The sequence below is a fragment of the Ochotona princeps genome, chromosome 10 (assembly GCF_030435755.1).
Source record: "Ochotona princeps isolate mOchPri1 chromosome 10, mOchPri1.hap1, whole genome shotgun sequence".
Taxonomy (NCBI): domain Eukaryota; kingdom Metazoa; phylum Chordata; class Mammalia; order Lagomorpha; family Ochotonidae; genus Ochotona; species Ochotona princeps.
Window position 1 is genome coordinate 34,595,138 of NC_080841.1, and position 14,736 is coordinate 34,609,873.

The window sequence follows — 14,736 nt, forward strand, 5'->3', positions numbered from 1 at the left end:
TACCCTGTTTTTAAGAAAGTAAATGCATAAGTTATTATACTTTATTCTAAATAAATAATACTTTTAATTATGTCTCAGAGGATAGGGGATGAATACTTAAAGTATTCTCATGGTGTTTTACTTGAGTAAATAAGATTAAATTTATAAGACTGTTCTGTTACCTTCTGACTCATCCAGTGCTTCATATTCTATTACAAAGCCTTCATAAGCTAGGTCAGAGTCCGCCACAAATCTCAGTGTTACTGAATTGCCAGTGCTGATCAGAAAAGGTGGGAAGGAGTGTCCACAAAACCTATTCCAAATCAAGAAAGAATCGATTAAAAGGTTTAAATGCTTTTACTGTATTTCAATTTACATACAAAAATTCAGGCATGTAAACATGACAATAAATTTTAATATGTTTTTAGCAATCTTGTAAAACAAATATATTTCATACAAAATTTTTTCAGTGTTACAGAAAAGTATTTGTTCATAACTTCCTTCCTGAAGTGGTTGTGTGACTTACCATAAATGAGAAATGTATAAAACTGCTACACTAGATGGTCATATAGCCTATTAATCAGTTTGCCAAAAAAATGTAATAAGCATAAAAAGACAACAGAAACAATTATAAATGTATAGGTAGGTGCTACAACACAGTGGTTTAAGCTGCCCACATCACATATTAGAGTGCTTAGGATCAAGTCCCAACTCTGTTTTCGATCCGGCTTCCCCCTAAGGCACGTCCAGCTGGGCAGCAGATGATGGCCTAAACATTTGGGTCCCTGCCGTTTATTTAGAAACCTGATGAATTCCTTGCTCCTAGCTTGGGTCTGTTCCAGTTCTGGCTATTGAGGACATTCAGGTGTAAACCAGCAGGTAAGAGATTCTCTCTCTTTCTCTCTTTATCTCTCTCTTTTTCGCTCACTAGTTCACTGCTCCCCCTCCCCAACCTGCCTTTTTAATAAATAAATAAAATCTAAAAATGTATGGAGTACAAACTTGAGAATCTATTCTGTCACTTAGAGGCATGAGAATTTTGGGCAGGTCATGTGCTGCCCATGCCTCGGTGTTCCCATCTCTAGAATGAGGGTGATGGTTGTACCTACTTGATGGAGTTGCTCATTAATTCGACAGATTTAACCATTCTGCAATGTAAATATACTTCATAAAATCACTTGTGTAAGTTAAAAATATACAATGTATCTGTAAATTTTTAAAGAAGATGATATAGATAATACATGGTCAATGTATTACCAGTTTTGTCCTTCTCCAAATAAAAATCTATAAAATAATAAATTCTATAAACAAAATAAAATAAATTCTATAAAATAATAAAAGTGGGCAGCTCTGTTTTTCCATCCAGCTCCCTGCTTGTGGCCTGAGAAAGCAGTTGATGAAGGCTCAAAGCCTTGGGACCCTGCACCCATGTGGGAGAACCAGAAGAGGTTCCAGGCTCCTGGTTTTGGATCAGCACAATTCTGGTCCTTGCGGCTGCTTGTGGAGTAAATCAGTGGACAGAAGATCTTCCTCTGTCTCTCCTCCTCTCTGTATATCTGATTTTCCAATAAAAATAATAGAAAATAGAAAAGAAAATATGCTCACCTCCCAAGAGATGTTCCAGAGTCAGTGTCATAAATTTCTAGGTAGTCATTATTGCAGTTATAATCAAACTGTAGATGAAAACTTTTGAACGTCAAACCAATTAGGTGACCAGGCTGAAGAAATACATGCCAGGTACAGTTGACACCATGGGGGTAGATATTTGGATGACCTGGACTTTGAATGGTGCCACTCAACTCTGTAAAAACTTTCCCACACACTGATGAAATAAAAATTAGAACACATATCACAACAAGTAAACAGTAAGATACCAGGATTCCAAGATAAAATATGCTGTTTCTAGACTTTTAATATCTCCAAACAAAAATGTTTCTTATGTGCTGCTTAAAATAACCTATTTTCTTGCTTATACATATATACCAGATATATGCATTGAGATTAGGAAATATATTCTTAACTTTGAGCATACTTTAAAATTTATTATAGTGTATGTGATTTTTATATAGTATTTATTCCCAATATTAATTTATGCTAATGCATACATAAGAGGAGGAGAAAGAGACAATCTCTTACCCAAATCCTCAGTACTAAATGTAGCCATAAAACCATGGTTTTCAGTAGAAGAACTTTTCACAAATGTGACATAAAGAAAATTGTATACAGACGTTATCAATGGAGGTATATTTGTGCCACAATATTTTTTATTTTCATGGGAATCCAAAATTGAACTGTTACCAATCTAAAGCAAAAAAAAAAAAAACAAGTTTATTTCACTGGGTACCTATTTTGTAAAAATTTATGAGAATAATTATCTAATGCTTACATCTACACAGTAAAAATCAATTTTGTGAACACAATTTTAGGACGTTTTCACTACCCTGAAAGAGACTTCAGATACTTGCCATTTGCCCAGGATCAGAGTTTGAAGCAGCTGCCAATCTACTTTGTCTTTATAAAGTATCTATTTTGTACATTTGAAAAAATGGAATTATGCAATATGTAGTATTTCATAACTAGGTTCTTTTTTGTTGCATATGATTTCAATGTTCATATACAGTTTAACATGTATCATTACATCATTGCCTTATAATGCCACAGAGCCTTCCATTTTATGAATATGCCTATTATCTATCCATCCATCAGTTGATAATTATTCAAGCTGCTTCTGATTTTTAAATTATAAGCAATGTTTGTGCCTTCTATTTTATGTGCCATTATAAATAATGGTAACAACTGTATCTGGATACAAATTTTCGTGTGAACATATGTTACTGATTCAAGTGGTGAGTCTATGGTTAATTTTGGAGAAGCTGGCAACTGGTTTCAGAGTTGGCTGTACCAGTTGACATTGCTACCAACCCTGTATAAGAGTTCTGGTTTTGCTTGGGAGATCCGGAGGAGGTTCCAGGTTCCTGGCTTCGGATTGGCACAGCACCGGCCGTTGTGGCTCACTTGGGGAATGAATCATCGGACGGAAGATCTTCCTCTCTGTCTCTCCTTCTCTCTGTATATCCGGCTTTCCAGTAATAATAAATAAAAATCTTTTAAAAAGAGTTCTGGTTTCCTCACATCCCTTCCGACACTTGGTATTGACTGACATCTCCTTCACAGCCATCTGAGCAGATGTGACATGACATTTCACCATGGTTTTGATTTGCATTTTCCTGATAGCTAATGATGTGAAGCATCTTTTAACATGCTTATTGTTCAATTCTATATTTTCTCTAAAGAAATGTGTATTCATAACCTTTGGCCACATGAGAAATCAGATGATTTGTTTTAGCTTTAATAAGGTCCGATTTTTCTATTTTACCACTGTTTATACTTACTTTCCATAGCTAAGAAGTCTTGTTTAACCCTAGGTCACAAATTCTTACCATCATGATTTTATCTAAGAGTCCCATGATTTTAGTTCACATATTTAAGCCTGTAATATCCAGTCTTAGTTAATTTTTGCATATGGAATAAGGAAGGGGTCCAAATGCATAATTTTGCTTGTGAATATTCAGCAGTATTTATTGAAAAGCTTTTTCTCTGAGTGTTTTTTATCATGAAAAGTTGTTGGATCTTATCATATCTGGATCTACTGAGGTGATACTGTGTTTTTCCTTTTATTTTGTTGTCCTTTTAAAATTAGCCTATATTAATATTAATTGATTTTTTGGAACTTATATCAGTGTAAAAATCCAAGGATAAAACCTTCTTGGTACATAACCCTCTTTATATACTGGATTCAAGTATTCATTGGGTATTTTTGGATTGATATTCATAGAAGATATTGATCTGTATCAAAGATTGTTTGTTTTAACCCATTTGCAGATATCATAACATGGTATTTTTAATAACATAAAACCAAAGTAAACACTTGAGAATTATTTAAGTCTTACCTCAACATAATCTGTTTCACAGTTGGCAGAACTTCCAAGTTCAAATGCAGTAAAGTTGAGAAGAACTACCTGACCTTGGGGCTGGAAGATGGTCCACCTACAGATCCTTTCTCCAGGATATGCATTAGGATAAAAAGGAGAGCGAATGATCCCTTCTCCACTCAATTCACCCCCACAAGCTGCAAATACAAAAATGATAATAATGTTTGAAGAGAGATGAATAATTCGTACTCTCACTTTTACTACAAAGTTTAATTTTAAGATTTTAACAGAAAGTGATATTTTTGTGAGAATATTTTTCTGGACACTTGAATAGATTGAGAAATTAAGGTATCATAATCAGGCAATTTGAATTAAACACAAATAAAGCATAAGTTTTCTTACCAACTTGATAAACAGCTGTGAAACTAACTTTTTCAACAGATGCATCTATTTTAAGCCTGATCCAGATAATATTAGTAATGGATGTAAAATGAGAGGGGGTTTCATTGTCACAAACTTTTCCAAGTAATATTTTATTATCTCGAACCTAAAAAAATTAAAATAAAATAGATCTGTATTCTCAATCAAAATTACAATGGCAGTGGTGACATTTAGAGACGGGAATGGCAGCTTCAAAGTGCCAATCAACTGGAGATGCATATGGAATTCCTATCTGAAACACATCAGTGGTTTAACACGCAACAATAATAAAATCTTAATTCAAGAAAATCCAAACATATCAGAATTTTAAAGGTATTCTAAGAATTTCTATAATTTCAAAGAGGAATAAATCTAAAATTGTGGACTACTTAGAAAATAACAAAAAATAATACTGCATACCAAAGTAAACACATCTCAGACAAAACTGTAATCAAGGGAGATTACAGATTAAGCTGTTCTCACTACTTGTGGAAAAAAAATGAAAGAGATAAAACAGAGAGCCTCAGGAGTCAGCTTCAAAACTTAGGGGTATCTGTCATGGCCTGGGGGTAGGGCTATTTAATATGAATAATAAAGTAAAAAAATAAGAAAAACAAAATTCAAAAAAAGCACTCATAAACACATTCAGAACTGTTTTCCTGTGTGATACTGGGAAATGGGGATATAAAAAACAAATATTTCTAGCCAGTCTGATAGAGAAAACAGAATACTTCCCAGCAGATGTTTCTCAAACCTGAGACAAACAGGAATTATCTAGTTGATGGGGGAGTACACAGTAAAAGAAAAATGTTGAAGTATGATATTCAAAGATGTTGGGGATATGTGACAAAGTTATCATCATCCATAACAGGTAGAAGTTTAAAGCTCTGGAAAATAACTGGAGAGTACGTCTTGGAAACATTCTACTTCTAGCATTCTATGATAAGAATAAGCAAGATGCTGACAAAGCCTGCATCTTGACAGATCCTCATCAAGATATATTCTATAATACTGAGAACTGAAGCTATTTTAAAGGTCTAATAATAGAGAGATGATTAAATCCAGTATAGTTCGGTCATATGACAGTCTTACACAGACATAAAAAAGGTCACATGCCATACCACTGACTCACACCCATACCAGTTCTTCTCTCTGAACTCTTACATCACCTACAGTACAAGTTTAATATACGGTAGTAAAGTTACACTACATTTCTTTCTAACCATACAGCATATCCCTGAGAGGAAATATTCCTGTACCCCCTTTGGGATCTAACAAAGAACTCTGCAAATCTATACTTGAAAAATTCTTGTTGGGTCATTTATTCTTGTTGGGTCAAAAATTCTTCTTGGGTACATTATGATGATTCAATTTTTGTTAGAGGAGCAGACACACAGCAGTTCTTGGAAAACAGAAAGAAGGGCACACAGTATTAAGTTATCTCCCTTCTCTCTGGTCCTCCTGGGTTCTATCTGCTTCTTCCAAGCCTGCATGCAGTCTATTCTGGTTTACCCATTAGAGAATGAGAAAAGAAGGAGCAGAACAAACAGCACTGGAATAAGCCTAAGTGGAGTATTCCTCTGGGTCCCAACTAATGAAATTCAAAGACTCTCACAAGGAGGAAGGCAGCTGCAGTCCAAATGTTCTATGAGGAACTTACAGGGCTCAAGGGCCCTAAACCTAGAAGGTGCAATTGATTTTGGCTCTGTTTCTTTCTCTCTGTGAAAATTAAACCTTATTAAATCTGAAAGCCTATATTCTCCCTGGATCCCAGATGCTGCAGAACTTTAACCACAAACCTTTTGAAAAAGATATTAAAATAAAACTTGTCCAATGCTTTAACCAACCCTAAAAATACTATCGCAATATAATTTGCATCAAACATTCTAGGATTTGTGAATTTGTAGCCCTCTCAAAAATAAACAACTCTTTCTTTTGTCCCCATACTTTTCATCATTATTCACTTCCTCCTGGTAGGAGAAATAAGTGTCTGTTTCCCTTGCCCATGTGATTTGCTGTGTCTCACTGACTGTGTGCTCTGCCAAAGGAATTGCCTTCCCCGACAGAATGTGAGCAGAAGTGATATACTTATTTCCAAGTAGAAGATTCAGGAGTTTCTGCATGATTCAGCTAACTTTTACTTTTCCCTTCACAAGATCAAGAACCTGGGGCCCAGAACAGTGAAGGCACAGAAAGAAGTAATAGAACTGTTAAACAGAACTGATTAAAACCAATACGCTATCATGGGCAGAAAACAAATTATGTGTTGTAAGCCACAGGAGTGTTTTGTCACTATTTTAATTTGTTTGGTTAGCCTCACTGTTATCACGGCTTAACCTAGACTTACAACACTATTATTTTAACCTGATTTATAAGAATAAAGAATTTGCTTTAAGGAGTCAAGTGAAATCATGCCATCATCACTAATGGGAGGGTAACAACAAATTCATGAAATTAGTAGAGTACACTTGAAAAAATATGACAGTGATGAATTTTGGTGTTCTGGGGACCCGGTCCATATATCTCAAAAATTGCCTTATTCATGTAGCAAGCATTGAATGATTTCAGCCAAGAATCCTAATGCTTAATTTATGACTCAGGATTTTTATCCAGTGAGTATTCTGGCTTCTGATTTTTAAATGCATAAATTGAACTAGTTCTCCAAGAGGAAATTCTAATAAAAAACAGAGTAGTTACAAAGAAATGGCTTCTCATAGACTTTGCTCAAATCAACTAAATTTAAAAAAACACAACAACTTATATGTAACTTTAAGTGTAAGATTAGAAATAAGTAAATAGTAAGCTTTAACACAAGAAATGGGTCAGGTCCCAAAACTACTTCTTAATGCTTATTTTTAATTATTGCCATGCATCCAGATTTATTTTTATATTATATTTCAAATCCCTTAAGTATTATATTTTAATGGAAAGGAAATCAGTTATGCTGGCAGTGGCACATGGTCCATCCAAAAGCTTAAAACAGCACTACTACGTGGCAGTGTTTAACAGGTGGTCTTCTGTGAAATGAGCAGTTGATGCCCTCTCTTTAGCTATGTGAAGACTTGATTTTTGAGACTAGCTTTGGGATAATATGAGTAGGGAACACAGGGATGTAGCCCCACAACTGAGACTAAAAAATAAAAGCTAGAGATGAGAGAAGCCGGACAAGGACTAAAAATTATTTGCGGGTATGGTATAGTGTGATGCAGTATTCTCCTTTGTATTTTAAGTTATTTATTTACTTATTTTCATTCATTTTTGAAAGGCATAGTAATAGGCATAAAGAATTCTTCCAAGCACTGGTTTGATCATCAAGTGCCCTCAATGACCAGGAATGAGCCAAGCTAAATATTGGAACTCCGAACTCAATCTGTGTCTCTCAGGTGAGTTGAAGCAATTTAGCCACCACTTGCTACCTCTCATGGTGTTGGTTAGCTTAGCAAGAAGCTGGAAAGGAAATAAAGCAACTAGGATTTTAAAAAAATCATAACCAGGACTAGAAAATCAGGCACTACAACACTAAATGTGGGTGTCCAACACAAGAACTTAACAGCTTCACTAAACGTATCCTTTCGTCCCTGTATTTCACAATTTCATGGTCAACATTTTAAAGCTTTTTTTTATGTCTCATGAAATAGTATCCCTTCTAACATCCGTAGCAAAATTTGCCTTGTATCAGATTCTTAAATATTTATTTCCTAAAACTAAAAAAATTGTCTATTTTTGCCTATAAGGGTCTCATTCATGATTATAAACTCCAGTTCTCATCTTCTCCCCTTCTCCCTCCACGCTTTGGCAGTATTTTTTATCTTGAAGATATTACCTGGGAGTTAGTTCTCCCAGGTAACGTCTTACAAGTTTTAATATATAAAATCTCCTTTTTGTTATTTTGCAAATAGTCTTTCATTGCATTTTTGTTTACTTCTTAATCCAGTAATTATTTAGGAGAGAACTGATAGAGTTCTATAAGCCTGGATACTTCCACTGGTTTTATCAATCATTTCTGTTTGTGTTTATTGTAAACAGATGCTTAGCCGGCATTATGAACTTACTGAAGTTGTGATGGAAGTTGAAGTTGTGGTTAATTTGTGATGCAATTTCACTTGTACATCTGACTTCAGAAACCAAATTCAGTATATCATACTAAACATATTTCTCAATTTTTCTATGACATATGTTTCTGTTTTCCATGTTAAGAAGAAACAATTTCCAATGATCAGCTTTTCTTGTAGTACTCCTTTGTCAAATGTCCCTGTCTTTGGGTGAAATAGCAGACTTCAAGTTTGATTAAGATGTGTAGGGATAATTAATTCTAACCATTTCCCTCTATATCTGACTTCAATCCTGTGCCTTTTACATCACCTAGTTTCTGAATTTACTATTCAGCTTACAACTAACATTGTCTGGGACTGAAAAATTAAAGTTTCATTAGTACTTCAGTATGTCTTTCGCCCAGAGTTCTGAGGGCTTAATTCACTCATAAAGTATTCATGACAGGTGCTGCTTTTTATTCCGGAAAGATGCTCCTATCACATTCATAGAGCTCTTCTCTACAATTTAAAAGCTCTCCTAGATGAAAACAGATGAGCTAACAGTTGATCTGTTCTTTTTGTTATTTTGTAACTACATTCACTCCTTCCACTGGCCAATATGTTTGTAAAAGCAAAAACTGCAGCTGAGAGAGATACAAAAATTTAAGAACTAATACCTAAATTGTTCTTCCTGTTTAAAAAAGATAATAAAAAGGTCTGCAGCCCTGGATCTTGGCAACATCATATTTATCTTTTGGAGTTAAATCTTCTTCATAAGTTAGTGTGTAGGTGTTCTCTTACTGAGCATTTAAAGGAAGTGTTTCAAGAACACATTATGCTTGAAAGAAATATACTAAACAATGGAATTTGAATCTTTATTTAAATGACGTGTTTGCTTAGCAACAAGGCATCTGGGACCACATAATGAAAAAATTCAGGATTCCTAGGAGTGCCACCTATACATACTCAAAAGAAGCTTTCTAACTATTCTCTTTCTCTCTATAATTCCCTCTCTGCTCTTCTCTCTAAAGTTTTGAGTAGTATACTTTCTCTCATAAATAGTTAGTAAATAACAGTCATCCCTCTTCTCTACCATCACAATATCTGAAGCACCGTCATTCTTTTTTTAATTTTTATTTGCTTAAAATTGTAACTTTTAAGTATAGCAAATCATAATGAAAACACGGCCCAGCATGGTAAAGGCACTATTTGCAATGCCAGCATCCCAGTGCATACCAGTTTCTTTCACTGCTGCTCTGCTCTGATCCAGCTCTCTGCTAAAGCCCTGAAAAAGCAGTGCAGGATGCCCCAGAGTTTGGCCTCCTATAACCTGTATGGGAGATTCAGTAGAAACTCCTGGCTCCTGGGCTCTTCCTGGCCCAGCCCTGGACATTGTGCCCATCAGAGAAGTGAACCAGTGAATGAAGACTGATCTCTCTTTATATCTCCCTCCCTCTCTTTTTCTGTCCCACTTGTGCTCTCTGTATAACTCTTTAAAATAAATAAATAAATAAATATTTGTTTTAAAAAGGAAATAATATCTTGGGAAGTAGTGCATTGATAACTAATTTTGGTTCCTATCACTTTATTCCATGATCCCTATATAAAGAACATTAAGACAATTAGATGTATTTTTAAAAATCTATTGCAAAAAAAAAATCTATTGTACAAATTTTTCTAGTGAGTACAGATGATTTGATATATGGACTTTAATATAAGTCAAAATATATCTATCTAGACAGCTAGGTAGATATACCTAATTCCTACTTGGTCAATAAGAGTTTGATATTTGTGGGACTCAAATTTCTCATTTAAAAGTGATGATATTCTCCGTACTAAAACCCTAGCACAGAGATAGTTTTCTGAAGGAGCATAAGCAGAAATAATGAAAACAACCCTGTAAAACAGCAGTTCTTCAATGCTTTAACATAAACCTCCACCACTGACCAGCTGGGTCACTTTAACTATTCTGAGTTGAGGTCAATCACACATAAAATGATCCTGAACACTCTCTGAGATCTTTACCTGTTGGTCAGTCCTATTAGCCTTACTTATTTACATTTCCCTTAGCTACTAGGAGTCAAATTCATAGCCTGAAATTTAGCATCGTCATCAGTTTCAACTTTCAGCCTTTCTTTTTGTTCTCTGTTGATGCCCTATTTACCACTTAAGCTGTGTTTTAGGCCAACTGCCTGATATTCTCTAGACCAGTTGTTCTGCAAAAGGAACCAACATCAGCACCACCTGACAGGGTGAGTTCTTATCACAGATCAATAGAAAACCCAGGAAAGGGTGGGATTGTGGGGGCTGTTGAAACAGATTACTGGAACCAACCCTCAGAAAGGCTGACTCATCATGTCTTGGATAGGGCATCCAGGTGCACCTCTAACAAGCTCTCAGATGATCTGGATGCTGCTGACTGACAACTGAAGGCAGAACATGAAAGTTGATGTACATATTTAAGAATGACTGAGAAGTCAACGTTACCTCAAGGTAATTCTGAGAGCAGCCGCCCTGGCCCTCCAGTTCCAGGCCAGTGAAGTTGACTTGTATCTTCTCTCCCTGGGGCTGCCTTATAATGTAGATACATTGCCTGCTGTGAGTAAAAGGTCCAGACAAGCCAGGAAGGAAGAGCTCGCCTTCTGGGTCTGTGTAGTTCCCTCCACAAGGCAGATCCACTGAAGATAAAGAAAAGAGGACAATCATACGAATGCCTGTGCTTCAGCTTCCCACGGACTGGAGTCAGTTTTTAAAAATCCACACACTGGGGTTGGTGCTGTGATATTATGGGTGAAGCCACTGCCTGTGGTGCTGGCATCCCATGTGGACAATGATTCAAGTCCCAGATGTTCCACTTCCAATCCAGCTCCCTGCTAATGTGCCTGGGAAAGCAGTGGAGAATGGCCCAAGGGCTTTAAAATGCTTCTGGCTCCTGGCTCAACCCACCCATCTGGCCACTGCAGCCATTTGGGAGAATCTCTCTTCTCTCCCACCCTTGTTCCCTTTCTGTCATTCTGCCTTTTGCAAAAAAAAAATACTTTTTTTTAAAACAAAAATTCACACACAGAACATACCCATTTCATTTCACCCTGAACATAAGCCTCTGATAAGGCTTTCATTTTGACATGTTTGTGGGACTTTCCCGGAAAGCCTAAGAAGCAGAGGTAAAGGTGTGTAATCCAACTTCCAATCCATTAACCTGTTCCATAAATTGTTTTGAAATTTTTAAATTGCTTTTGAAACACATGTTTCACTATAAAAATATTTGAAGTAGTTTATAAAAACATGTTTAAAAATAAATATGTAACCACAGAACTGAAGCACATTAAAGGAAAAATAAATACAAAATAGTCAGATGTGGTCAGGGAAAAGTTCCTTGCAGATGACACAGCTTTGAAGGGTACAAAAACAACAGGAATTTGTCTGTAGATACAGCCTGATGCCAAAGCAATTGCAGGAGTGACCAGTGAAGGTGTTCATGGTTATCTTTTCCTGGATCTGAAATTTAAAAGGTGTTTTCCTGTGAATTCTCATTAAAGACATAGTGATTTATGTCATGAACAACATTCTCAACCCCACTAAAAGATAATGGAGCATTCTATTGTTTAGCTGTAAAATATCAATGCACGTTGAAGGCATCATAGATATTAGGATTCCTTTGGGATTAAAACTGTAGTCCTTACGTATCTAGGGTCCTGAAGGACCCCTCCTGTACAGCTAGACTCAATCCGAGGACAAAACCTCTATGTCTCAATGCCATGCATTACACACATAAACAGCAACTCTCAAACAAAACAAATTTTTTTTAAAAAGAACAAATCACACTAGAAACCTGATGTTCTGATTTTTTAAAATTTAGGTTTTACACATCACTATCATAATGTGGACTTCACAATTTAGAAACTGAGAGGTATAATAGAATTAACAATGGAGCATTGGAAAAATAAAGAGAAAAATCTGGAGATAGGGAGAAATATTTATAAAAGCATGTTATTAGTCTAAGAAAATATATTCAGCAATGTATTACACTAGGAAACTCTTTCAAATGCACTTGAAACTTCCACTTAGTGTTTACTTACGAGGTGATTTTAAGTAGGTGATAAGGAAGCCTTTATCACTAGTTTGACTGTCGGAATGGAAATGAATTCTGGCAAAGGGACCAGTGGTCTGGAGTGGTTGGACAGAGCCAGTGCTGCAGAACTTCCCAAGAATGGGGTCCTGAGGCAAAGGTCCATCTCGAATCTAAAAACAAAATGCAAAGTAGTTGTCAACACAATCATTTGTGCATCAGCCAGAAAATTAGGCAGTGGGGACAGGAAGTGATTGCTCTAGGAAGTTTACCCAACATTTATGTGTCTAATATTAAGGCTCAGTAAAGATGGGGTCTCATCCCACCATTCAATTCCAAGACTACATGTATACTTTGGATTTCCTCATGTTACTAATCCCAGTGACTTCTTTCCTAGGTTTTTTATTCCCTGGATGTGAAGTTTGAAATGATAAATTCCTAAAGGTCTAAAAGAAGAAAATATATGCAAATAGAACAAAAGAAGAAATGTTATCAGTGTCAATTCATTCACAACTTGGTCTGGCTACTCAGAAAGCTCCAAGGTGGAAAAGGAAGTACAGCTAGATTAGATGCAACATAAACATGCTTTAATGCACTTTAAAAGTACAACATTAATCATGATTAAGTACCACACTAATGACAATGTGGCCTTAAAAATTCTTTTTAATTGCTGATTTTTAGTCCATTAAATAATATTTACTTCCATGTAATTCTTTTGTAATTTAAACTGCGTTATACAGAACACAAAGGAACTGATGAATCAAACAATATTTTAATATGAATAATTATGTCCTTCCATGTTATTCTTTTTTTTTTCCTCAGCAGCAAAATTATGGGCAATTTTATTTTATTCTTATATTTAACTAGTTCCTTGAAATACTCGATAACAATATTGAAACACTTCAATATTGTCAAAATGATTGATGCAGCTTATCACATATTATCTAGAATTCAATTTGTAGGAATGGAAAAATGCCTCTAATTTTAATTTGATGGAATTTATTTAAAATTAATTGCTTTCAACATTTAAAAGATTCTTTTTTGCTGAAAATTTCCATGGAGATATAGATCTTGCAGCCATTCCCGAAGGTTTTAAATCCATTATTACATCTGTTAAATTACTAATGACTTCAATGTGTGAAGACTTCATTTGACAGCTGCATCTTTAGTCTTTATAAATAATTCCATCGTACTCCATTCTTCTCTAATGGACCTAGGAAAGCATGTTGTCTTCTTAACAAGGAGCACTGAGATTTATGATCATAAAAAAAAAATACAGGAACAACCTAAAAACTCAATCTTGTCAAGGACCTTTGTCAATCCAAAAATGGAGAGCAATATTTCTGACACACTTACTTGCAGGAGCTATTTGAATATAACAGGCTTTTGCCGCCTCTGGATTTTAATACTTTTAAATTGTAGGCAGGAAGGCATCCAGGTAGACTTTTCTCCTTACAGGCATAATTATCAACCAATTTCATTGGGTCATTTTTTATGAACCAGTTCAACATAATCAATCTGAAGTTATTTTTATATGAAATTCTGTAAGTCCAATTGTGAAAGCCCAAATGCCAGTTTGCTACAGACAACTGCAGATTTAAATCTGCCCAGTATGAGATGGCAATTAGATACAACTGGAGGATATCATGTTAAGTGAAATAAGCTGACTCAGAAAGACAGATGTTGCATGCTAACCTAATACATAGAAGCTAAAATTTAGAAAAACAATGATGACAAAAAAGAAAAGAAACGTCTGTATCAGTAATGCCATAAACACAAATTTTTAAAACTGTACTTTGTAACTTTGTCAAACTAATGGTTAAGAATGTTATACTTGTGTAGTTTAAATGATCTGTTATTACTTTAAAATTTACCATTTGTTGGTGAAGAGACCAATGTTTTCATTGATTTACTGTTTATAGCTGCTGTCTGTATTCCCACTGAACTAGACTCTTTTTGGTTTTTTATCTGTTAAACCTCATATTTGGTGAAGTATTAAGCCTTTTTACTGTAGCGTAAATTTAAAATACATTACTTCAAAAACTAAAAAAAAAAGAGAAAAAGAGAGAAAGGAAGAAGGAGGATAGGAGGGAGACAGGAAGGCAGAGAGGAAAGAAATATTATAGAGATCACACTAATTGGCCATTACTTTGGTGTCTGTCTCATTAGTTCTGCCTTCCTCCTGTCGGAAGCCTGGGATTCCAGGATGAGACAAGAAAAGGCAATACTGTTCCCAGGTCAAGCAGATCCCAGAATATCAGCAAGCTCTCAAAATTAAGAACTTGATACGAAGGACATATTGTCA

At 35.3% G+C, this 14,736-nt stretch overlaps 1 protein-coding gene across 1 annotated transcript in view; it reads right to left on the reverse strand.

The window, feature by feature from the left end:
* CUBN (cubilin) overlaps positions 1 to 14,736 on the reverse strand; it is a 218,977-nt gene that overhangs the window by 172,185 nt on the left and 32,056 nt on the right. The window contains exons 16-22 of the mRNA XM_058669299.1: positions 12,442 to 12,604; positions 10,850 to 11,040; positions 4,314 to 4,458; positions 3,930 to 4,108; positions 2,116 to 2,281; positions 1,585 to 1,801; positions 162 to 292 (exon numbers count right to left, since the gene is read on the reverse strand). Coding sequence (XP_058525282.1) covers positions 162 to 292; positions 1,585 to 1,801; positions 2,116 to 2,281; positions 3,930 to 4,108; positions 4,314 to 4,458; positions 10,850 to 11,040; positions 12,442 to 12,604 — 1,192 coding nt within the window. The remainder of the gene's footprint in view (positions 1 to 161; positions 293 to 1,584; positions 1,802 to 2,115; positions 2,282 to 3,929; positions 4,109 to 4,313; positions 4,459 to 10,849; positions 11,041 to 12,441; positions 12,605 to 14,736) is intronic.